Genomic DNA, 27,619 nt, shown 5'->3' on the forward strand with positions numbered 1-27,619 from the left:
AAGCCTAATGAAGTGCAACTAAAAATAACAGTCATCAACTGTGGTTTTAAAGGCAGTATTTCAACATAATCAAATGTGTCAAATATTCATCCTTACAGCTTCTTATGCTGTGGGTTATAAGTAAGTTTCATTTCTTGGGAATGATTGAACATAACCCACTTGCGGCTCTGCCATCTGTGAATTACTTATATGTGAACACCATTTAAGAGATGGAAATTTTGATTGTTTTTTCTTCCCATGAATATTGGACTGAAACACAATTGAACATGGATTTTTAAACAATTATTTTTCATATTAGTTGCTATAGGGCTACATTATCACATGCTCCCCGAATTCACCATCACTTGTCAAATCAGAGGAATCAAGAATGGTGTAGCTGAAGTTGTGAAGGAAGCACCAAGTACAAAATCCTAGAGATGGAAAAGAATATGAAGTATCAGTGTCCATAGCTCCAGGCCCAGGTTCCTACCACACAGAACCTCCTCTGCAGGGTGCCAGTGAAAGAGTTGTGGTTGTTATGTTCCCAAGGTTTCCTTGAAAGGCTGCTCCTCTTATCAGTGAGCGAACAATAAAAGTGAGTATAGGGCTAAAAGTAGGGTGCCACGTAATTTATCATCCGTACACGGACACCTCTGAAAGTTCGTGAAAACATTATTAATAATTATGCCAGAAAAAGAGGCACTAAGCAGGACTGCCCTAGGCAAACCAAATCGCACTGTTGCCCAAGAGATGATGTGACGCTCAAAGATCTTCCCCAGACTGAAACCACCTCATTAATGCTATACCCAATTTTGCTTCTGTCTAGAGCTGCACTGTCCAATAAAACACAGTAAGAACCACAAATAGAATTTTAAATTTTCTAGTAGCCATGTAAATAAAAAAAGTACAAATAGATGAAAATAATTTTAAGAATATATTTTATTCAACCCAGTATACCTAATATATTATCATTTCCACATATAGTCAATATAACAATTATTGAGACCTTTTGTGTTATTCTGTTCATGCTTCAGTCTTTGAAATCCAGTGTGTGTATTACATTTTAAGTACATTTACATTTGGCTCAGACACATTTCAAAAGCTCAGTAACCACATGTGGCTATTGGCTACTATACTGGACAGTATAGATCTAAGCATTCCACAAGTTTGGATATGCAGGGATATATTAACAGTTATAATACACATACATACACACACACACCATCTTCCTGCTAGTAAAAATAAACACACGTAAGTGTCTTTATTAATGTTTGTATAATAAGACAGGTAACTATCTGTCTCTTGCCTGTGGTGAACCAGACCTTGGAGCAGATAAACTGGATTTAAACCAGCATTTACCTGGTAGATGCTCTTTGGGAAACGGAGAGAATTGCTGAGTCAGATTAATTATTATTAATTATTAAGCTGTTAATTTCTAAGAACTTCTAGGACTCTTCCTAGACTTGCATGTGTCTTGCATTCCTAAATCCAAAACATATACACTGAGCATCCATGTACTTGGCCCTAGATAAAGATACATAAGGCACAACGTCTGTACATCGGGATATTAAAGCTTAAAGCATTCACGGAGATTATTTTACAATTGAAGCAAGAGACACCTAAGATGTGCCACCATTCCATGCAAGGGCAAGGACCAGACTCTACGTTTTGGGTCTGTGGTCTGTACTCCATCATCCATAGAGGACACAATGAGGAAAGGCAGAAACATGTGTTTCCTTTTCACTGTTGATACACAGGAACTCAGCCTATATTTGATCACTTGCATAAGGCACAAGGATTTGGGGCACCAGCACTTATTCTTGAATTGTGATATACATCTTTGCTAGTAATAATATGTCTTGCTGCCCCATACGCCAACTTGGAACTCACTGATGTCATATTTTGGTGAGGCTACAGTATTTACCAGATGGACAGTAGCCATCATTTCCTCTAGGGAAAGTAACATTGATGTCATTTTAATTAGTTTAAGCCCACAGCCTAAGTGATAGAAACATGGAAATAAACATTGGAGGACTGATACGGTTAAGGTTTCTGTCCCCACACAAATCACATCTTGAATTGTAAATCAAATTGTAATCCCCACATGTTGGGGCAGGGACCCCATGGGAGGTGACTGGATCATGGGTTCAGTCCCCCCATGCTGTTCTCATGATAGTGAGTGAGTTCTTATGAGATTTGATGGTTTTATAAGGGGTTCTTCCCCCTTCACTCTGCACTTCTCTCTCCTGCCTCCTTGTGAAGAAGGACATGTTTGCTTCCCCTTCCACCATGATTTTAAGTTTCCAGAGGCCTCATCAGCCATGCAGAACTGTGAGTCAGTTAAACCTCTTTCCTCTATAAATTACCCAGTCTCAGGTATTTCTTTATAGCAGTGTGAAAAGGCACAAATACAGGGGCTTTCTCCATGCAAACAATGCTAACACATTAATCAGACACACCCTCATTTTAGGGTACACAGACACACAGACATCACGAAAATAACTAAATTGTAGTTCTGCTCTTTTACGTACTTCTTCTCTCACTGAATAGCTGTCTTCCCCCAATCCAACATAATTAGACTCAACATGGTCTCAACCAGTGTGTGTTTTAAAAAATGTCATACCACATACCAGTTTTGTTTGTACTTAAATTAAAATAGAACACATACACCTGATTTTAATTAATGTTCCATTAAATATATTTCCTTAGAAGGACAGAGTTTTAAATAGGTTAGTGGAAAAACATTACATCTAAAATACTTTCAAGACATTTGCTTTCTTTTATAATAAAATAAATATGCCAAAATACTGCCACAAATCTATTAGCAAAGAGCTAATGATTTGAAATAGTGACTCCTATCTCATACATATTGACACGGCTCTTGATAAGAATATTTTATACCAAACCAGAAGAATATGTTTAACTAATTTCAACATCCGTATATACCCATAAATGATGTGTTTATTTTTTCTTAAGGCACTATAGACAGTGAGACTTAAAGTGAGAAAGAGTCTTGCTTTTAGGGACTTTTTAATAAGGTTATGTTATTGAAGATTACCTATTGCAATGGTATATAGTCATTAGCCAAAATTGAATTCTTAGGCTATCTGAGAGAATTATCCACAATTACAGCTCTTCAAAGCAACTAAGGATTTAGCAAGAAGATCCCACAGTCCTATATGGAAGGAGAATATCATCTCTTCAGGAAATTATTCTCCACTTAACTTATCAGTTTTAAGTATATCTGATTATAAGCACTTTTGGTCAATGATTTTGTTTTTCTTCAATCTGAATGCTGAGTTCTACAAATCTAGTCCTGGCACCACATTTTCGTGATATTGGGAGCCTGAAAATGTACACCACTCACCATGGTATGGTTTGGCAAAGCACTGGGTTAACAGAGCAAAAATATAACGATATTCTTGGACATTATGAAACAGGAAGATGGAGAAAACGTAACAGTATAGTATGCTGGCCAGAAGCAAGGATTTTGGAGCCAGAACACGGGTGAAATTCCTTGCTTTGCCACTTACTAGCTATGTAACCTTAAACAAATTGCTAAACCGTCCTTCGCCTCAATTTCATTATCAGTTAAATGGAGATAAAAACATGTGCTTACCTTGATGTGGAAGTTTAGATGACTTAATATAAAACGAGTAAAATAGTACTTGGCACATAATCAGTGCCATATACATAATAGCTATCACTATAACTATATACAAGTAATAGCCCATACTAGCTATTAGTATAACTAATACTATATATACTATCAAAAGATCTCTGTCTAGTTATCAATGTATTTAAAACTGCAAAGTCCCACTTAACCTATGGGTACAGCGCTTTGATCTTTCATTAGAAATAGAAACAGCAGGATACCTACTGGAACAACCGATTTCAGACTCTGGCCACCAGGGTGTGAAGCGACTGGCTGGGTATCAGCAGGAGGGCCTGGCACTGGGTCACTGCTTCTCCTCACCAGCAGTGGAGTGCCTGGAAGACAAAGTGAGAGGTGAGAGGTCAAAAGAACCCTGGGGTGAAGAGAGTGCATGACACAATGCACTTTAATTAAAAAGGTTTACAACATGCTTTTATGTAAAAGCATTCTATTTCCAAGGACGCTTGTAAATTAATCCATTTAATGATCTTTTGTCATCTACTTATAGACTGACACATGGAAACAAAATCTTCCAACTCCCATCTTTCCCCAGCTGCATTTCAAAACAAGCCATTGCATTTAACAGAAACTGTTAGGCATTGCACTAGTTGACTGTGTACAATCTAAAAACTGATCTAGAAAATATATGTGAGTACTAAAAAGAATGATTATCCAGGAGACGAATGAAGAGATTCACACAGTCAGTGTAATTTGCTATTCAATAGAGCTGGAAGTATAGTTATTACTGCCATTTGGTGCTCTCCAAATCTTTTGAATGATGATATAGACCAAAATAAATTATTTGCTGGGGTTATAACATTAATGCCTATTTAAGTACACAAAGAGATTGCTTCCATTCTCTTCCTCTTCTCCTAAAGTAGACAGAACTGATAAAGAAAATAAGTTAGTTCTTCTAAAAATATATCCTGATTTCTTTTTAACTTAATGAAAGCTTCCACTATTAAATATTTGAGTCAGTTATTAAATTCTGAAAAAAGATCATACTATCAGAAAGTTCAAATGAAATTCAACCTTAGCAGAGCCAGCGGCCTAACTGCTCTGACTGCAATTAGGCCTAAAATAATTTGTTTCATACAAAATTGGCCACTATAGAGAAAAGTCTCAAAAAAAAATGTGCTTGTGGTTTAAAAATCACTCTCATATAAAAATTAACGTTTTATTTTTGTACTTTTGGGAAAAGAGTAGAAAACAGTTGAAATGCAATTTCTCTTTTCTCAATATTCTGAAAATAATTCCCCAAACCTCTGAAGTGATTCCAGTTTAAAGGAACATTTTTCATCCACTTTGTAAGTTATTTACAAACCTGGTTGTTATATGTGCTTTAACATTCTTAGTTTGTACAAAACAAAGAACTGCAAATATTTTTTATCTTTGTCCAGATAGAACTTGCTTTAAAACACACACACACACACACACACACACACAAACTTCTTTCATGATAAGAAATTAACATGCTACTTAGGACACAGACCTATGCCAAAAGCAATTATAAAGTCCAAGTTCAGTTTCCGTTATTTCTTTTTTATTAACAGACATCACTACATTTTTCACCATCCGTCCACCTCTATCTCAAACATTTCTTAACCAACAGACAAAACATTTTTTTTCAAAAAAACAAGAAGAGGAGAAGCAAGAAAAAGTACCATAAAATTTCAAAAAAGTAGGATCCCATACCACTACCCTTTTCCCTCCCTTAGGTGATCTGAAGACTAAGTTCCTTTCAGATTAAGCCCCTCAATTACCAGCAACATGAAATGAACAAGTCAGTCTAAATGCAGTATCCTTAGAAGCAACACATTATCTTTAAAATTAAGAAAATGGGGCAAAATTCATTAACTCTGGTTTATTTCCATTTAATCAGGCCAGTAAATTCTTGAATGGGAGAAAACAAACAAAAAGTAAAATATATTATATGAAAAGAGAGAGTGTATGTGTGTGTGTGAGAGAGAGACATGGTTTTTCTTAGGTAATAAATACATTTTCCTTAAAAAAGCCACAGTAGGTAATTTTCCTTTAAATTTAAGGACACGTGCCTATGAGTCCTCATTCACTGTATCTGCTTTTTAAATAATAACATGTTAAAATACTTAAGATACAATTTTATAATAATATGTATTCATGCCAGGCACACTGGCTTACACCTATAATCCCAGCACTTTGGGAGGTCGAGGCAAGTGGACCACTGGAGGTCAGGAGTTTGAGACCAGCCTGGCCATCATGGTGAAACCCTGTCTCTACTAAAAATACAAAAATTAGCCAGGTGTGGTGGTGCACAACTGTAATCCCAGCTACTCAGGAGGCTGAGGCAGGAGAATCACTTGAACCCAGGAGGCAGAGGTTGCAGTGAGTCCAGATCGTGCCACTGAGCCTGGGAGACAGAGTAAGGCTCTGTCTCAAAATAATAATAATAAGCATTCAGGTTTGTGTATTCAATCAATATGTCATAGTATTATAGTGTCTCCCATAAGACGACAATTCAGTTTTGTACCAGTGTATCAGCTATTTGAAACATTAAAAAAAAACAAAAACAAACAAACAAACAAACAAAAAAAAACTTTAAGATGGCTAGATCTTTCTTAAACATATCAGGAATAACTTTCTTCTTCTCAGCTTTTCTGTACTCCACAATTGAATGTCTCCTGTTCAGTTACATTCTAATTTTTCTTTCTTTCTTAATGTGTTAATAACAAGTACAAATCATTCCACATTGAAATTAATAATGAGCATCTTTAAATATGAACTGTTATCTCAGACTTTTAAACCTTCCTAGAATGGTCTTCTAAATTACTAAACCCTATTTGAAGGTGGCTGTCAGGAAGAGACTGAGTTCCACCTTAAAGACAAAGAAAGGTAAGTCCTAATGTACAACAGAGGGCAGGTAATCAGGAGTACTGAAGATAATTTGGGCAAAACCTTGAATATATAGTAGAGTAGAAGTTGTAATGTATAAGCAAAGCTAACTGAAATGAGAGGGGACAACTCTATCCAGTTTTACAGAGCCTTCCAGTGTTGGGGAGTAAAGGAAACATAACCTCTACAGTGAAGAAGCTTATAATCTAACAGGAACAATTAGACACTAACACTGCTAACTGTTATGTGTCAGGACAGTGGAGAGGACCCTGGGTTTTGGAGTCAAACAGATTGAGCCTTTGTTTGCTCTGTGGCATTGAACTTGCACTGCTCTGTGACTCAGTCTCATCATTTAAAACTTGGTGAAAATAGCACATAACAAAACAGATGGGAGGCTGAAATAAATTAAAGCCATGCATAGGACATGGTATATAATTTTCATGCAGGACCCCCTCCCCCCAAAAAGCAGTTAATAGCACTTGTTATTTGTTGTGAGCTTTGTTACCTTGTCTGCTCAAAAAGCTAAGCTCTTGAAAGTCAAGTTAATTTTCATGGAATAATTTGTAAATTAAAATAGTAAAATCTAATCTTGTACTAAAACAAATACAGCCTTACAATATGAATCAAAACTTTTACACAAATAAAGATAAGGTGAGAAGGGAGTTCAAAAATGGGAAAATGTTGCTATTCATTAGTATTTTTTCAGCTAATTGAGAAAAGACTCTTATTATTGGAATTTAGAGGCAAAAACCCCAGGTTCAGCTCAAGGAACAACAGTATTCCTTAGAATCATAGTTTAAAATCCACTAGAAGCAAAGCGCAAATAAAATAGGAATTGTTCAGTATTTTTAAGCATAAATTCTTATAGAACTGCTTGCTGGGTTTTTTTTTTTTTTCCCCCACACAGTTAAATATTTGAGGTGCCCCTATGCATCAGGACAGGGAGAAGGGATGAGGATGATATTAAGATCAGCAGTCATGGTGTTCATCTACTCTCAAGTTATCTTTCAGAAAAAGAAATGTGGAAAATAAGGAACATTTCAGTACATCTTAGCACACATAAAGGCAGGTACCACTAAAGTGTTTCAAGTAGGTTATACATGGCTTATGGGAGAACACACACCAATGAAAACATATACCAAAGGCTAGATCAAGTCTCCATTTTATTTAGCTGACACTTGAAACTGAATGGAAGCCAAAGAGAAAGCTACTAGGTGCAGGAATAGAAGAGTCCCTGATTGGGTGCAGCTGCTGGTGACTATGTCCTCACCAGATAGGATCTTGCCAGATCAGGATAAGCAAAATTCTCACTAGAATATTCTCGATTTACATTCAGGACTTATGCCACATTCAGGAAAAACTTACACACTCACTGACTGTACAGACTTTTAGGAAGATGGCAAGATTCATCACGTTTTAACAGGATTTAGGGCAATTAACACCAGTCAAGCCACATCCTCCTGGGATAAAGTGAAGTCAGTTCCCAAGTGTCTACGAATGATGGCGCATCTTCTAATTCTCCAGTGATCATTATTTTAATGGTGGGGCAGCTGGTATTAAGTTGGGTACAGGTACTGATCCATGTCCCCCTTAAATGTCACTAAGGAAGCCAAGAGGAGGGTCGTCTAATTCAGTTAGAGGAAAACAATTTTGAAAGTGGCAGCCATTAGTTAAAGGGTGAAATTGGTACACCAATGAATCAAGGAAGATATAAACACCAACAAAAACGTAAGGTGCTATGTCTATAAGTTTCTGTCTCTTTGTTATAATCACACTCTCCCTCTCCCCCTCAGTGGATTTTCATTTGGAGGATACGTTTGAGATGGAGATGGCTTAAATGACAGGTGACACTATTTAATATTATGTTTTGGGGTTTTGAAGGATAGGCAGTTATAAAGATTGAAACCAAGGTCCTGAAAAAACCACATAACATATGATGATGCAGGCAGCAGGGAAAACAAACAATGGCTTCAAACATAAGCCCCACATCAAAAGTCACAAGGCACATGTTCTAAATTGTACGGGGAGCAGCAGCAGGGATTTTTTTATTTAAAGATGGTTAATGATTCTCCTGAGCAAAACCGGAAGGCCAGCTTGTCACCAATATTGGTGTCATTTCATCCTCGGGTGACCGACACCTGGACAGCGCTCAGGGTGGCGGGCAGGTCACGGTGAAAGTGCTGACAAGACATTCTGTAAGAACCAGAGGACCTCATGCACAGAGAGGCTAGAAGGGCAACGTGGAGAAGGTGAACAGGGTGTCAGCAGTCACAGGCAGAAATGGAGAGAGAACATGGAGGAGGACACAGGAGAATTCAGAAACTGACTACACATAAAAAGCAAAGGAGAAGAAGCATAAAACAGACACCTAAAAATCATTCTCATTTCTGGCTTGAAGAAGAGCAATAGGGAGATTTTTGGCAACTGCTATGATTTCCTTCAGAGAAAATACAAATCTTGGCTTCAGCCCACTGACTGTTAGAATGATTTGCTTTTAATTTAAAATGTCTTGATACACGTGAGAAACCAAAGACTAGATTTTCAATAGGGTGGGCATTCAGAAAGATGAATATGAAGTTGATATTGAAAATTATATTGGCTTCTAGAATGAGCAGGTAGATACAAAAATGAAGCGAACAGAGGAAAATAAAAAGGAAGAATCAGCATAGAACTATTAATGGCATCGCATGCAAAATAATGCAAAAGCCAGGATTTGATAACCTCTCAGAATTTTAAGAAAGAAAGAAATCTAGAATGCTTACTGTTTAATAAAGTCACAGAGGAGTGCTCAGAGGAACGGGAGGGGTGAAAGGACAGAAGAGGGAACTGGGATTAACATGATAACCTGATTATGTGCAAAGAGACTCCTCTTCAGGGGGCTGGTCTTTTCAGAGTCTCGATTTTCCTTTGCCCTAGGGGATTCCTTTAGTGCTACCAAAACGGTCGGACAGTTTGGAGAAAAACACACACTCTCCTTCCATGACTGCTGACACTTAGGATAACAAGATAAATATGAACAGAAGAAAATGCTCTGAATTAAAATACATCTAAGTTGGTAAATTTTTCACATTGATGATGAAAGTAAATTTCAAGTGGCTAAACTTATTGCAAATTAGAAAAGAGGGAAAGAAGTAGAAAAAAAAAACACATTCTTCCAGGTAATCCATATTAATAGTATAGAAAAACAGTATAGGCTGCATCTTGGTTTCATGTAGTACATTTCCTTAATAGACTTTGCAACTAGTCAGCACCTAGAACAATACCTCTCAATTATCTTGAACTTTAACAACTGTTGAACGAGTTTGACAAAATATGGGTGTACCCTTCAGAAATGGTGCAAAGAGACTATAGGTCAGAAACTTTCCTTCTAACTGTTATTCTAGCACTCTCACCTCAATGAAGTTGCTCCCCCTTTTCTTGCTGGCTAAATGAGCACGGAGGCGGGGCTGCAACAAAGTCCCACTGTAGACTTACAAAAAGATAGTTTTCTAATTTATATAGCCAAAAAGTACCGAAGTGGCCAGGCATGGTGGCTCACGCCTATAATCCCAGCACTTTGGGAGGTCAAGGTGGGCAGATCACGAGGTCAAGAGTTGGAGACCAGCCAGGCCAATATGGTGAAATCCCATCTCTACTAAAAATACAAAAAATAGCTAGGCGTGGTGGCACGAACTTGTAGTCCTAGCTACTAAGGAGGCTGAGACAGAAGGATTGCTTGAACCCAGGAGGCAGAGGTTGCAGTGAGTTGAGATCATGCCACTGCACTCCAGCCTGGAAAACAGAGCAAGACTCTGTCTCGAAAACAAAAAACAAAAACAAACAAACAAACAAAAAAAGAACTGAAGCCCAGAGAAATGAAGCTTCCAAAGCTTTTGAACTTTATTTCTACTCTAGTTTTACTCACTTGACACCTTCCTATGGCAGGGCCACATTCTCTATCTGGGTAAGTGCACAGAAGTAAGGGGAATAATACCTCTTCATTGCAGCAGCAATTCTTTTCATCTAAACTAGTCAGCAGGCTGGGTGTGGTGACTCACGCCTGTAATCCAGCACTTTGGGAAGCTGAGGTGGGCGGATCACCTGAGGTCAGGAATTCCAGACCAGCCTGGCCAACATGACAAAATCCCATCTCTACTAAAAATACAAAAATTCGCGGGGTGTGGTGGTACACACTTGTAATTGCAGCTACTCAGGAGGCTGAGGCAGGGAAAATTACCTGAATCCGGAGGCAGAGGTTGCAGTAAGCCAAGATTGCACCACTGCACTCCAACCTGGGTGACAAAATGAGACTCTGTCTCGAAAATAACTAACTAACTAAATAAATAAAATAAACTGGCCAGCAGAAAGAAATATTTTCATAGAAAGATACAGATAAAAGGAAGGTATGGTGGAAGCTGAATACCTAAGAGGAAAACATCAACCCATGGTCCCAAGGCCATATCTGGTAAGATGCTTGTCTCACTAGTCAAGGCATGCGAATTCCTCTCCCAAAGTACACAGTCTTTCTTGCAGATGATTTCCATGCTTTGCCAGTATTGCTATTACTCCCATCAATACTCAGTAAAATAAGACTAGTGAAAGTGGTACATCATTTGTTTTTGGAGGCAACTAGATTTTCTTTTTGTGTAGATTTTATGGGCATCAGATAGGGCTTTTCAGCTGATGCCTAAAAAACTTCACGACACTGAAATCTGGAGACCCATAAAAAAAACTGGTAACGATATCAATAGCAGCACAATTTATACCAAAGTACTGAGAAGAGATCACTTTTGCTGCAAAAGTGCCGGACCCGGTTTGGTGCCTGGCCTGTGATGAATGCGGCAGCTGGGACATGCTTTCAGATACTGTGATGCAAAAACCACACTAAGGAAACTAAGTCAAAAACTTTCATCTTAAATATCAGTCCATTAGAAAAGGGACTCCCAGTATTGCCATGAAAGGAGGAAGGAAGTTCAAGTCAACTAATATTTAATATCATTTTTCTCTCATTTCAGATTGCAAAAACCATGTTTGTTCAACACATGATCGACAAATGCAAGTAATTCACAAAATAGTCACTGACTACACAATGGATATGAATGAGCACATGCATGATAAAGCATCTTTCAGTATTTGGAAAACAGTTCAAATTGGAGAGCCAGTGCTACAAAAATATGTGAAGGGGTTTTTAACTGACTTTTACTGGGACTTATATTTGTCTCTGAAGACAAGTGACTTCCACTTGAAGTGGGCTGAACTATTAAAGTTTTCACATTTTATCCAGTTGTGTACACAAATCTGCAATTGTTCAAATTTCTTAAGCTACTTTACAATATACATTTACTCATGCTACTTAAGGTTAGTTAATGCCAGGTCTCAGATATGTGCTAGGTCTCAAGGGTTATGGTCAGAACAAGGATAAAGTGACAGAGGAGGTTTGGTGCAAGCAGAAGTCCAGGTCTTTGAAAGGCATACACTCTAAAAAAAATAAGTAAAGTATTAACTGAAATAAATAAAGATACTTGAATTAATAAATCCAAATAAAAGCTCCTGAATCACAGAGATGAAGGGAAGGATTGTGATGATGTGTGCATCAACCTCCCAATTTCTCGTTCTGGCATTCAAGGACCTCAGTGGTTTGCCTCAACCACTAATTATATCTTATACTACATTCTTCGTCAGGTGTATATGCCAAATAGAACCACTTGCCATCAGCTAAAAATGTCCTACATCATGTGACCTCTAAATGATTATTCTCTAATATTGCATTCAGTTGTAATCCTGTCCCACTTTGAAGGTCCGCTCCCAATAATTATAAACAATCTCTACTTTTTGGAATGCCCAGATGCAGATTTGCATGGGGGAAAAAAATGCAATTTCAGGGGCCCTCATTTGCATGAGCCCCTTTCATGATGCCAAGAGGAGCCTTAGCAACAAGATCACATGATTATACAATTTTGTAAAATTTACATAAGTAAAATATTTTAATTGCTACAGGTTAACCCTGTTATCTCTTCCCCATCACTATGGTTCCATCCATACTACTCTTCCTCCTATTGGGTGGCAATGAAGTGGCCAAGAGTATTTTTGGAATTCCAGTTAAGGGGAAATTGAGTCAGAGATATATCATATATATATATATAGAGAGAGAGAGAGAGAGAGAGCCCATTGTATTTTATATATATATATATATATGATTATATATGTGTACCTTTGTATCATGAAACTGGTTGAATGTGCACAGTGGGTATTGGAAACATTTTTCTATTACTCACCAAGATGAATGGCAATAAATTAACGATATGCAGAATTGTTTCTCAGCCACATATAAATAGTCCATTATATATATTCTACTATTTATATCAATAGTCCATTATACGTAAAAATAGTCATATATATATATAGTGGAGTCAGAGATATATCTCATATGTAGCCCATTATATATATATAGTATATTTTATATATCTCATATATATAGAGTCCACTATATATATGAGATATATCTTTGACTCAGATAGATAGACAGACAGAGTGGATTATTTATGTATATAGTAGAATATATATAATGGACTATATTTATGTGGCTCACAAACAATTCTGCATATAGTTAATCTATTGCCAGTCATCTTGGTGAGTAATATAAGAATATTGCCAACACCCACTGTCCAAGTTCAACCAGTTTCATGATACAAAGGTACAGGCCAGGTGAAGTAATGATGTGGCTGTGCTGTTTTTGCACCAGCACTGGAAGTATGTGAGCACTGGAAGATACACAAAATTTGAAATGCACAAAGCCAGAGCTACTCTATGGAAGATTTGTTCACTCACCAGATCTATATAATTATAAGCAGGTAATTCAGTTCTCATTGATACCTTGACAAATGGGAACTTCTCTCTTATTTAGAATATACTTGAAAATGCAGCATAGAATTAAAATTCCCACACTAGTAAGACACAAACCTGTAGCAGTTTCATAGTTACAAGTACATATGTGTGAAGCCCTTTATAAATCCCAAATGTTATTTAAACAAAAACAATTTGGATTACCCATGCTACAGCAAATAACAAATTATCCATTTATTCAATCTATCAGAAATTGATATTACATATGGAGAGGTGATTGAAGAATACATGGCTGGCCAGGTGCGATAGCTTATGCCTGTAATCCCAGCACTTTGGGCGGCCCAGGCGGGCAGATCACCTGAGGTTAAGAGTTCGAGACCAGCCTGGCCAACATGGCGAAACCCTGTCTCTACTAAAAGTACAAAAAAATTAGCCAGGCGTGGTGGTGCACGCATGCCTGTAACCCCAGCTACTCTGGAGGCTGAGGTAGGAGGATCACTTGAACTCAGGTGGCAGAGGTTGCGGTAAGCTGAGATAGCACCACTGCACTCCAGCCTGGGCGACAGAGCAAAACTTCATCTCAATAAAGAAACAACAACAAAAAAAGAACACATGGCCAAAAGTTATTGAGAAAAAAGTATAATATCAAGATATTTTCATGTGTTAATATATCATTAATATTACTTCTCACATTTTGTCATCTCTAGTATGTTAGCTTTAATAAATTTATAAATTGTGATTTTTTTATGCTAAATAAGAATTCATTTCTATATAATTTTTTTAAAAATTATTGCTGCTTTGCTTAAATAGCAATCCCCCCAAGTTTTGCACAGTTAGAGCATCACAAAATGTGGATCTGCTTTTGTATCTTTTTAGGGTGTGTTATATCCCGATTTGTCTTATGTATGTAGTTGTATTTTGTCTCTCGTTGAGTCATTCGATATTTACCGAATGCCTAAAATGTGCCAGGTGGTCTTCCAGGCATTCTGGATACATCAGCGCACAACACAAAGGCCTTGCTTATGAAGAGCTGTGGATTGCTGGGGGAAGACCGATCATCAACAAGTAAACAAAAAAATACAGACATTTAAAATTGGGATAAAACAAGTTATCAAACAAGAATGTGAAAGAGAAAGTGATGTCTGGGAGAATAGGGTGGAATCACATTGTAAGCAGTTTGATGGCAAGCCACTTCCTTTAGTCAATCACTTAGGATCCCAAGCAGAACAGGCACTCAACAGAGGCATGCCAAATTGAACTAAACAAAGCTACAGGCGCAAAGACCAATGTTTAAGTTCAGAAATCTTTAGAGTATGAAATGTCCCAGACCTGAGAACTTTGGGGGTCATGAAAAGGGTATCTCGTCTAGTATGTAAATAAGTTGCTACTGTCTGGTTTGTTCCCCCTCAACTAACACTTTTTTCTTCAGCATCAACATTTTAACATTTTAAAATAAACACGATTCACACTAATGCAGCACATGTTATCAGCCTTGCAACTTAACGGTAGATGAACATAAAAGTGCCATCAACGACGATGCTAAACAATCCCAGTAGACGCACAGAGATACTGACTCAATCCTGTCAATTACTGTGGCTTATAGAGGAATCTACTGCCCTGTCAGTTGATCTTTCAGTTTGTGATACTTTATAGTCTTAGATCCCAGATATTTATGAGGTTAATCTATATTCATAAGATTTATGGCAAACCATGGAATAGCTAAAGGGATAATAGTTGAGTTCACCTGAAAACATTCTGTGAATGAGCTGAATTTTAAAAAGAATTCTGAAATGCAGAAGATATATGAGATAATATATCGGTGTAAAATGATGACTAAGATATTTATAGTAGACAGATGGGCATGTGGCTTTTGATGCTAGAGATGGACGCCCTTGCATGAATACTGATACATTTGCTCAGCCAGAAAATAGGCATGCACTAAATGATTAGTGGAACAACTGATTGAGGAAACTACAGAATACGGTTAGAAGAACACTACCAGAAGGCCTTCATTTGGGAGAGTTTTAATTTAATCTAATTGAAACAGCATCAAGAAATAGATTTTCCTCCAAAAGGATATAATCTATAGCATTTTTTTCAAGTATTGAGTAACTAGTTAAAATATACTTTGAAAGACAGTTGTAACTTAGAAATATATGAAATACCTTGACTAAAATAATAAGTGGAGGAATCTTTTCCCCATGATTTCTTTAGTAATTCCCTTGTGAATACTATGAAGTGAATCTTAATATATATCCGGTGAAGAGGGTGTGGACTTGGGATGATTGTTTGATTCAAAATGGTGCACATTTGGGATGGTTCATTAGGGCACTGTTGTTGGTCTGTGCCAAGTGTTTATGGAACCATTCTCTTATCCTAAATTTTAGGCCACAGCCCCCAGTGAGTGGAGAACCGCATGTAAAAGAATACTTCAGGAGCTCTTTGCAAGAAGAGAAGGGGAGAAATAAGCAATGCCTTCAGGCCATTGAGCTGCAGTTGCAAACAATTACTGCAACATCAAAGTACTAAATTCAAATCACTAAGTTTTTCTGGATAGATGAGAAACATCCACAAGTCAATTTAAGGCATCCTGGATACAAATCTATATGATTTATCAGTTGCACTTGAAACCTTTGAACATTACCTTTTATTGGATCATTCAAAGTTCCTGGCAGGACTGGAAAAAAATGGCAGGCTTTGGAGTCACTGTTATCTCTAAGAACACTAAAAAGGTGATTTTATTCCAAAGCCTATGTGCACCAAATGCTGTTTTCTGTGTAACAGGAAAGGGCCACTCAGGCCCTTTCTTCTGTTTCTGCTTAATAACACCTAAAATTTTGAACCAGTGTTAATCAAATAAAGCTCAATCCAGAAAACTCAGAAACTAGGTGTTTCTGGCAGAGAACACACCTAATGCAAGTGCCAGAGGAAAATGTGATTCTTTCCTGTCTATAGAGACTTTCCCAACATTTGCAACTGTGGTTTGAGACCTCATTTCACCCATATCTGCTTCTGGAGTCCAAGGCTCAGCTTTAACCTCAGGCACCTTTTACATTATGCATCCAGTAGGAAGAGGTCATATTCCGTTCATGATGTGGCACTGGCCCAGCTGTCTAAGCCTTTGTGACCTCACGTTGGATAACTGAAATCTAATCCACTTGAAAGTACTCTGGAAGACCACCCAGGTGTTTCATATGGCTGCTGTCTTGCTACTAAATAGGCCCATTACACAAGCTGGAGAACATTACCCCAACAGACTAATTCACCCAGTGAGAGAGTAAGGCAATGATCCACGGATGATTATTGACTTTTCCATGTAACTCCTGGCATCAAATTCAACGTGAATCAAAATCCAAAGTCCACAGGTAAAAAACTGTATTGTGTTTCTATGATCCTTCAAAAAGAGAATCAAACTCTTCTAACAACATTGGAGTTTTAACTTTCAAGGGAAAACATTTTAACATAGAGGGTCACGAATGCTGGGAAGACATAATTTGGTTAAAAGTTAAAATATTTTCCACAAATAGATTTTTGAGAGCCACAGGAATGGCTTGGTTTCTATCAATTATAAATAAATCGAAGAAGCCAAAGATCAAAACTTCATGACTATTTTAAGGGATTATCAGAACAAGAAAGCTTATTTTATCCCCCCCCCGCCCCGCCAAGTCCTATGAATAAACCAAAGTATACCAGAATCTGAGCTACTTATTAACTTGAAGGTAATACGTGTTGTATGTAGCCTATGTCACAAGCCCATCTGACTTCGATTTCACTACCTGTAAGTACTGCATTATGCTATTTATTTATTATAGCTCAATAGCATAAAATAGACAATATTGATAAGTCACAGAATAGTGAATTAAAGCATAATCTACCAAGAGGAGGGGAAATCTGATAAAAATTCAACAACATAGGCCTACCATTCACTCCAAACATTAAATTGAAGGTGCTGATAAGAGGCCAGTATCTAAGTCAGCAGCGTCTGAACTTGTCAAATGGTTCCTGAGACAAGCCTTCTTTAATTTGAGATGAAAGATCTTAATCTCATCTTTCAGGTCTTCTCAGGGTAAGCAAACCAATGCACAGTGCTATTTTCAAAAAAGGCCTACATAGAAAAGGAGGAATTGCCCTTATGAGCTACACATGAAAGTTCGGATGCTATCACAACTGTCTTTGTGCTTTGCTTGTCTGGGTCATCTCATTCTATGCTATCCATCTAGATTGGAAAACGCACATACAGAGTTGCCTTCACAGATAAGGTATATGGGTCTCAAAATGAAATAGGCTGAATTCTCAGATACGCCAGTGACATTGCTGAACCTTTTAATTTGGTCCTTTCACACACACAGCTAAATGGATTTGTGATGTGTATCTTTCTAGTCTGGCAGTCTTTGGTTGTGTTCTTGAAGTCTATCTAATATTTTCACAAAAGGCTTGTGATGCTCATGTCCACAGACCTTGGTCACTTTCAAAAATGGCTTTTAAATGGTCTTCAAAGAGAAAAATCAACAATTTCATGCTGGACTTACATTCCACAATAAAAAGACATTACGGAGCAAATGTTGTATTTTTAGCACAGCATATAAGTAACGCATCTTAGCAAGGGTTGGGTAAACAGACCCCCCTCTGGACAGGAGGAACAGCAAGGTCACATTACAAAGGGGCATGTATACTAACATGGGAGGAATCTGTGGCCATGAAACAATTTACAATAGCTTCCAGTCCTATGTACTAATTTTACAAGCTCTTATGTTTAGAATACAGATTTCATAAGCCCTTATGTTTAGAATAGATTTTGTTTCCTATCTAAAACAAACATATGGTATCAAACAGTCTTTTAATGCTCAGATTTAAATTAGTTTTAAAGACATAAAAAGACTGAAATAGTTCTGCTATTCATACGTGCTTAACAACAGCAATATTTATGTCAACATATTGGCAGAAGAAACGTTAAGTTCCCTATATCTCAGTGGGCCCACAGTTTCATTTTAGAAGCAACACATTTACCTCAAATATTCACAATGCTGTATTTGGGTATGGTGAACTAAGTGACTGGTGGACCTATCTCTAACAACTTTGCAGCATTCAAACAATTCAATTCTCAATTACAAAGATGTCTCCACTACACGACCTGATTATATTTGGCCAGGATGGCTTGTTTTATTTGCTTGTCACTTGGTCATTGCTAAATTTATACAAATATTCAACAAACAGTCAGAGTACAGTGAGATATTTTGGGTTCCAGGTAAAGCTCATGCTTCTTCCTCTGAAGTTCACCTCAGGAGACTATCTCTGTCCTCAAAAACAGGGTATACTCAATCTGTGGGCTGCAATCTATTCACGAGTCTTAAAATCAATTTAAAGGGTCATGATCAGCATTCTATACCACAGAGGGCATAGAAGATACTGGACTGTATTACAGAGTAAAGATGCATTTTTGTTTTGCACAACAGTTATATACTGGCTTGCAATGCAAAATCAACTTCTGGCTTTGTGTTATGGTCAAAAGACTTTGGGGGGAAAAATAGCTCCAAAGCTGCTTTCCTAGAGGATGCTCCATAGCAGGTTTGCAACTCACTACTGGCTTGGGAAGTTTCTGAGGAATTAAAAGTGCCTTAAGGAAACACATCTAGCCCAGGGTTCTGTCTGATAATACACTTCCACAGCCCTTCTGTTTTTGGAGTTTTATGTCCTGTTTAACATCTTTTGTCCAGGCACTTACTGAAAATTGCTAAGTGCTAGAAACTGTGTTAAATCCATAGCAGAATGAACATTTTAGTGGGTATTCATAATCCATTCATCTATATATCCATCTATCCCCTACTCTGTTCAAAGCACTAAGCTAGAAGCTAGGGAAAACTTAAATGAATGAGAAAATGGACTCCCTCCGAAGAACACCAAGCGCATAGGGGAAAGACGAGGTAGAGCAAAGGAAGTGGTAAGTACTAGGCACAAAGACACCATAGAGGCAGAAGAGGTTACATCTGTCGGAGTCGAAGGCCTTCTGTAGAAAGACAGGGATGTGAGTGGAGGACGATGATGGTGAATAGTGGAGAAAGGCTCTGATACCCAAAACAAATCTGTTCTGTATTATAAAGTAGGCTGAAACAGAGACAAAAGATAAATCAGATTTTAGCACTTTCTTGCTTCATATCTTTGTTTCTTGCCATTTCTACTAAAATACAATCAACTCTAACCAAGATCTACCAGATTATAATCTATTCCCAAATGTTTAACTCTTTGTGATGCTACTGTAAATGGAATTGTTTTCTGAACTTCCTTTTCAGATAGCTAAATGTTAGTGTATAAAAACACAACCGACTTCTGTACACTGATTTTTATATCCCGAACTTTAGTGAATTGATTACTGAATTTATTAGTTCTAGCAGTTTCTGTTTCTTTGGGTTTTCTACATAAAAGATCATGTCATCTGCAAACAGAGACGATTCAATTTCTTCCTAATTTGGATGTCTTTTGTTTTTCTTGCCTAATTGCTCTGGCTAGGACTTATGGGACTATGTTGAATAGAAGTGGTGTCAGTTGGACATCATTGTCTTGTTCCTGATCTTAGAGGTCTCTGAAGGGAACCTCACTCAGAGGTTCACTCAGGCTGAAGGCTCCCATCTGTTGACTATGAGTCTGCTCGTGTTAACCTGAAAAACTTTCAGCTTTTCATTGATGAGTATTATATTAGCTGTGGGCTTGTCAGAACCTTTGTTATGTTGAGGTAAATTCATTCTATACCTAATTTGTTAAGAGTTGTTATCATGAAAGAATGTTGAAATTTGTCAAATAATCTGTTAAGAGTTTTTAATTATGAAAGAATATTGAATTTTTCTGCGCACGTTGAGAGAATCATATGATTTTTATCCTTCATTCTGTTAATGTGAGGAGGTAAAAGATCTGTACGCCAAAAACTGTAAGATGTTGTTGAAAGAAATTGAAGACTCAAATTAATGGAGAGATATCTCACGTTCATGGATCAAAAAAATTAATATTGTTAAAATGTCCATACTACTCAAAGTGATCCATAGATTCAGTGTAATCCCTATATAAATTCCAATTCTATTTTTCACAGAAACAGAAAAAAAATCCTAAAATTCATATGGAACCACAAAAAGCCCCAAAATAGCAAAAGTAATCTTGGGCAAAAAGAACAAAGCTAGAGGCATCATATCCTGATTTTAAACTATATTACAAAACTACGTAGCCACAGTAATAAAACAGTATGGTATTGGCATGAAAACAAGACACACTGACCAATGGAACAGAACAGAGAGCACAAAAATAAACCTGTGCACATATAATCAACTAATCTTTGACAAGGGTGCCAAGAATGCAAAATGAGGAAAGGCTAGTCTCATCAATAAATGATGCTGTGTGAACCAAATACACACAAGCAATATAATGGAATTAGGCCCTTATCTTACCTCATATACAAAAATTAACTCAAAAAGACTAATGACTTAAATGTAACATCTGAAAAAGTAAAATTCCTAGGAAACCGCATAGTGGAAAAGCTTTACATTGATCTTGGCAATGATTTTTTGGATATGACACCAAAAGCACAGGCAACAAAAGCAAAGGTAAACACGCAGGACTATACCAAACTAAAAAGCTTCTGCACAGCAAAGGAAAAAAAACATCCACAAAATGAAAAGGCAACCTATGAATTGGGAGAAAATATTTGCAAACTGTATATCTGATGAGGGATTAGTCTCCAAAAATATGATAATTTCAAGCAGCGCAATATCAAAAAGCAAATAACCAGATTTAGTAATGGGCAAAGGACCTGAATAGACATTTTTTTTTCAAAGAATTGGCCAATAGATATATAAAAAGGTTCACAACATCACTAATCATCAGAGAAATGCAAATCAAAACCACAATGAGATGTCACCTCATACCTGTTAGGATGGCTATTATCAGAAAGATGAGATAACAGGTGGCTATTGGAAAGGCTGTGGAGAAAAGGTAAGCCCTGTGCACGATGGGAATGGAAATTGGTATAGTCATTATAGAGAATAGTATGTAGGTTCCTTAAAATATTAAAAAATGTCAATTAATAAATACCCTATGGTCCAGCCATATATCCAAAGGAATTGCACTTTTGGTCATATATCCAAAGGAATTTAAATCAGTATCTCAAAGAGGTATCTACACCCTCACGTTCATTGCAGCGTTACTTACAATAACTAAGATAGGTGTAAATGACACCTACAATAACAGCCTAGGTGACCACTGATGAATTAATAAAGAAAATATGGTGTGTCTAAACAAGAGAATATTGTTCAGCCATAAGAAGAAGAACATTTTGCAATTTGCAACATCATGGATAAACTTGGAGGACATTATGCTAAGTGAAATAAGCCAGACACCAAAAGACAAATATTGTCTCATCTCAATCACATGCGGAATCCAAAACAGTTGAAATCATAGAAGCAGAGAGTAGAATCGTGGGTGTCTTGGATGAAGGGGTGGAGGAAGTGTTGAGAAGTTGGTCCAAGGGTATAAACCTTCAGTTACAAGACAGATAAATTCTGGGCATCTAATGTACAGCATTAACTATAGTTAATAATACTTTGTTGTTTATTTGAAATTTGATGAGAAAAGATTTTTAAGTGCCCTCACCATATAAATGCATGCACAAATGGTAACTAAGGATGATGATGAATGTGTTGATTGTTTTGATTGTGGTCATAGGTACACAATGCATATATAGATCAAATCATCACCCTGTACATGTAGAATTTAGACAATTTTTATTTATAAATTAAATATTTTAAAATAAAATAGAAAAAAAGACTGTCTATATCCGGCTTGACTCTCTCTCATCTGGCTCCTCTCTGCCCACCCACTACACTGCAGCCACCCTGGCCTCCTTGGCTCTCTATCTTTCTAAATTCACCCAGACTGCCCTAGTGCTTCTGCACTAGCTGGTCCCTCTGTCTAGAATGTTCTTCCACCTTCTCTCTACTCTCACAATAGCCCTGTCACAGTTACTTGCTCTCTATTCCTTTATCCTGTTTCATTTTCTTCATTGCATTGTTATCATCAGAGAGAATCTTGTGCATTTGCTTATGTGTATAACTTCTAAGAGCCAGAAGGGAAGTTTCATGAGAACAGAGATCCTATCTATCTTTTCCCAGTTGTATGCTCAGACCCTAGCATACCATGGGCTGTATAAATGTTTGTTAAATTCAAAAAGGAACACAGGAAGTTGGGACAGGTGTAGGTTAAGCAATCATGCAGAGATGCAAGTGGGTTTCAACCAGGACACACAGAATTAATGGACAAATGAGAAACACAGGTTGTTGACCCAACTTATTATGTCAGGTATGAGGCACCTGTGTGTTGAGGGGTCAGAGGATCACATTCGGTGGTTGGGGCAAAACATGGAATAGGAGTCAGTCTTGGATGTCAGAACCCGGCTGGTATTAAACCCAGAGAGACTTGTGGTTATTTATATATCTGCTCAGCAGGAACCCAGACCACTGATCCAGCTCCATGTATACAGAGAAACAAATAACATGACATCTCCTTGCTGATTTTCAAGTGAGTGCATAGTTAAACCAAGATAGAGAATCTGGAATTCAGACTGCCCAGGAGAACACTGTGGCATAAATTCTGTCAACAATCCCAGAGTAACATTTCAGAAAGAAAACAGTACAACATTTATTTGTCTAATTGGGACTCACTGTGAGAGACAATTCCTCCAAGATAATAAAAGTTAGCCATGATGTTAGTGGCGAGCCATTTAGCACAACCAAAGGGCACTGTGCATGTGTCACATGGGCAGGTCTGTAGGAGAAGGGCTGACACTTTTGGCAATGACAGCAGTCCAAACGAAAAACACAGCCACGGCAAGCCCATCTAACAGTTGCTGTGAATCACCCTGATTATGAGTCACAAGCATGCAATCACTGGCATACAGAAACTCCTGACTAATAGCCGTGAGCAGTTTGCCTTTGCTATCTAAGTGTCGCAGACTGAACACACTCTTGCCCGACCTAAACTCAGCATTAATACCTGAATCACAGCCTGGGGAAGCTCAATATTCCACTGCTGGAAAGAAGATAAACAGCAACAATACAAAGATGCAGCCCTTTTTAGTGCCGCTAGTTAAACTGAATGCGTTTAATCTATCTTCTGCATCTAAAATGTCTGTCATCTTCTCTTGGTGGCATGAATGATATTTAAACACTCCTGCAGAAAGCCAGTTTCTTGAAGGCTTTTCCACATACCAACTGGCAAACAGAATAAAAACCCTGGTTACACTATTACGGAACACAAATCATCACAGTGCCAGAGGGCATGCTGTTTATGGTTCCATAACCAGAGAAAACCACACGATCATTAGTTAGAGTGCTTACCTATAGGCCTGAAATATACAACTAATTTCTTTTGTTTAAGATATGCACAATCTGCTCTGGAAACAAATGATATGCTTCATTAATTATTATGGTATGAAGGTATTCTATATCTATGAGGAAATTACCCACATCAAATGGCTTCTTCTGACCTTGGTCTAGCATGACAAAGAATTAAATCATAGTGTCCTGCCAAAAAAAGTTGATCAACGTATCTGGACAAATGTCCACATAAACACTACCTCCATCACTACAACTAGTAAATCCTATCATTTGGGAATAAAAATTTAAATAGGTATGAGGCACACTCTGGAGGAAGAATAAACTCTTGCAGAAAATGATGGTGAGGCCTGTAATCCCATCACTTTGGGAGGCCAGGGCAGGTGGATCACCTGAGGTGAGGAGTTTGAGGCCAGCTTGGCCAACATAGCAAAACCCCATCTCTACTAAAAATACAAAAATTAGCTGGGTGTGGTGGGGGGCACCCAACTACTTGGGAGGCTGAGGCAGGAGAATCACTTGAACCCAGGAGGCAGAGGTTGCAGAGAGCCAAGATCGTGCCACTGTACTCCAGCCTGGGTGACAGGAGTGAGGCTCCATCTCAAAAAAGAAAAAAAAAAAAAAAAAAAGAAAGAAAGAAAATGATGGTGAGGCATACATGATCATAGCTAACGCATAGCAAGAGCTCAGCCTGCACTGGGCATTCTTCTTAGTGTGTTACATGTTTATCTTCACAGAAGATCCTAAAGCTTAGGGATGACTATTACCACCATAGCAGCAGTGAAGAAAAGGGAGACCAAGACAGAGTTAAGGGATTTTCTCCTCACCACACACCTAGTATGCGGTAGAAACAGGATTCAAACTCAAACAATTTCTTTCAAAAATCTGTACTCCTATCCCCCAAACAGCAAATCAAGTAGATGCTACCAGATTTGAGATCTGGAGCTGCTGATGTAAATACACATCTGTTTCTTTTTAAGGAAAGGCAGCGCAGTCTTAACTCAGCACCTGAATGATTGAGTTCATTCATGCATCCTTTAAAAGAGAAAAGCCTAAAACTCTTAATTATATACAATTCAAGCTTCAGAAGAAATATCACTGCATAGAGTCCCCTTTTAGCAAATATTTCCTGGCTGCAGTATTGAATAGGGAGTCCAGCTTCCAGCTATAGCCGGAGCTCTGTAATTAGGGTCCATGGGAACTGTGAACAAGGTCAGACTCATGTTATTCCCAGTTTCAAAAAATAGGGGGGTTGAGGGGCACCGCTGCTAAAAATAAAAATAAATACATACATTTAAAAAAGTAGCTTCTTTATCAAAAAAAAAAAAAAAAGGAAGAAAGAAAGGTGTGGTCATGAAGAAAGATGCAAACCCAGAGACCAGAGTTTCCAGAGGCAACTCCTCAGCCTTCTCTTTCTTCCATTTCCTTGGCTAGAAGGCCAAAGGTGGGGACCTGTCTAAGCAGCATTGCTGCCACATACAATTATTATTTTAATCGACATTGTGCTGTGTTAATGAGTGCCAACCATGTGCCAGATGGTGTTAAAACAAAGCCTTCTCTGCAATCCTGCCCAGTGGGATCACCACCTCTCCTCTCTGTGGAAGCGATCACAAATGTGGTAATGAGCTAACTCCGATGCAACCGAACTTCTAATCCCCCCGACACTCTCTGATTGGGCAATGCACCAAGATTTGGCATAGAAAAGGCACCTGGAGCGCTGTCGGATGATCTCTTCAGGGATAATGGACCAGGGAACTGAGCCTGTAATGATTTCATATCAGTTTGTTCAAGTTCAGTTGCTATTAATTGGGTTCAAGTTCAGCTCCAGTTCACACAATCTAAATAAATAGCTGTTGAAACCAGCTTAGTGCCTGGCACAGTATGTATCTTTGTAACTAACAAGAGGCAAGCAAAAGAGAAAGATGTAGAAGGATGCTTTGCATGCCTGTTTTCTGGTGTATACTATCAGCCTAGTCGACGTGTGGAATAAAGGGGGAAAACCCACAATGTCCCAATTTTTTACAATTATCCATGGTTATATTACTTAATGAATGATCGTATTATGAAGAGTTGAGCCCCAAAACAGGTTACATAGTGAAACTTGCACGTAATTGTTGAGATCAGCTGCAGGCAAAACACTGGCTCGAAGTTAGCATGGTCTGGAATCCGGACTTTCTCTTCATCTTCCATCTACCTTGGCAATTCTAAGACGTTAATTCTATTGTAATCTAACTAAAATCTGAAAAAGAAATGTTTTAGACAAATTCTTTGCTAAACAGAGAAAAAGAACAATATTGCAGAGAAAAAACTCTATTTAAAAACAGGGCTTTGCATATTTTATGAGAAAAATCAATCCAAAATCTATTTTGTTCTAGCCCATTAAGATTCACTCTAAGTTGGTTTCGCTAGAATGAAATTTAAAATACATTTCTAAAGATCATTTGTAAGAAAATTTGAATGGAAGCATTTTCCAATTCAGTGTTGGCTGGCAAATTCCAATTTCTGTTACAATCCAGTCATAGATACTATGTTTAAAATGGGAATGATTAGAGAAGATACTGGCATAGTATTTATAATAGAACTACATAGGGAAGGCAATATGTTGTAGGTAATATTAGATAAGACATGTATTACATATCTACTTTTTGTGACACAATAATATACCACTTAAAATATAACTAACTGAATAATTTTAAATGATTATTAAATCTAAACAATGAAGCAAGCAAATAATTACTAAAAAGAACCAATTATGAAAGTAAGAGTAATAAAAAGCTGAATTTGTTTGAAAAAGGTAGCTTTTGATATTTTGGAGTTTTTGCATTGGATTTTTTGTAGTATTTGGATTTTCTTTTCTATTTTCTCCTAATACAAGTAAAAGGCATTTGACCACATATGAAGATTTTAGTACCCTTACAATGAAGGGGGTAAAGTGTAGGAATAAAACCAGTGCTACAAAATCAAAGGCACCTGAGTTCCCTGTGTTTCTGCCATTGACTTGATATATTACTAGATCTAATTCCTTAACCTCCTAAAGTCTTGGTTTCCTCATATTTAAAATAGAAACTTATTTTAAATTTCTATTCAAAGAAAGACACAGGGTCATTGAAAAGAGAGAGAGAGAGAAGACAGCACAGAGTTGCTCAATAAATGCTGTCACCTCCTGCTTGTGAAACTGCAATTCCATATACTCTGGTTTCACTTTGCAACCAGTCCTTCCAAAGTTACCACTTCCAGAGGCTGTGTGACCAGCCATTGGGAAGTCAATCCTAAATGTTAGCCACCATAACCTGTGGTCCCAATGCATGCCCAGAATCAGGAAAATCTACAATATATAATTTGCTTACCATGTACAATAAACTTTATCATTCCAAAACAATGTCTAAATTATCATTTTATTTTACATTCTAGCTACTCATAATCTGTTTCCTAATCCTCAAGGGAGTTTTAAAATTGGGACTCACACGGTGTGGATGTATTTCTACCAAACTATATAAAATAGTGCTTTTCAGGACATCCTTTCCAGTTGCAGACCTCTACATAGGTTCATGAAATCATTCCAATTTGCTTTATTTGCTGTATTAGAAATTTCTGGCTTGGAGGTAGCACATAGGAAATGGTGCTTTCTCTGCCCACCATCTCCCATCACCTTTCTCTGAACTCTGTCATCTTTTCAGCTGACATGCTCAGAGGCAAGGTCTCTTAAGGAGTCCCTTCCTGGTCAAATTTCCAGTTCAACTGGTCTTGGGTCTCTGAAGGGAAGGCCTCTAGTGGGACCTCACTCAGGCTGAAGATTCCCATCTGTTGACTATTAGCCTGCTCATATTAACCTTTGCCTTGTTTGCTTGACTTTGCCCATCTCTGATTTCACATTGAGAGCTTAAGGACAGAAGTGCAGTATAGTGGCCCAATAGGCTAGCCT

At 37.7% G+C, this 27,619-nt stretch overlaps 1 protein-coding gene across 4 annotated transcripts in view; it reads right to left on the reverse strand.

Moving 5' to 3' along the window:
* The window catches only part of PARD3B (par-3 family cell polarity regulator beta), a 1,103,389-nt gene that overhangs the window by 592,222 nt on the left and 483,548 nt on the right, over positions 1-27,619 (reverse strand). For all 4 annotated transcript variants that reach the window (XM_011949894.1, XM_011949895.1, XM_011949896.1 and 1 more), the window contains exon 4: positions 3,860-3,969. In XM_011949894.1, coding sequence (XP_011805284.1) covers positions 3,860-3,969 — 110 coding nt within the window. The remainder of the gene's footprint in view (positions 1-3,859; positions 3,970-27,619) is intronic.

The sequence above is a fragment of the Colobus angolensis genome, unplaced genomic scaffold (genome assembly GCF_000951035.1).
Source record: "Colobus angolensis palliatus isolate OR3802 unplaced genomic scaffold, Cang.pa_1.0 Scaffold30, whole genome shotgun sequence".
NCBI classification, from domain to species: domain Eukaryota; kingdom Metazoa; phylum Chordata; class Mammalia; order Primates; family Cercopithecidae; genus Colobus; species Colobus angolensis.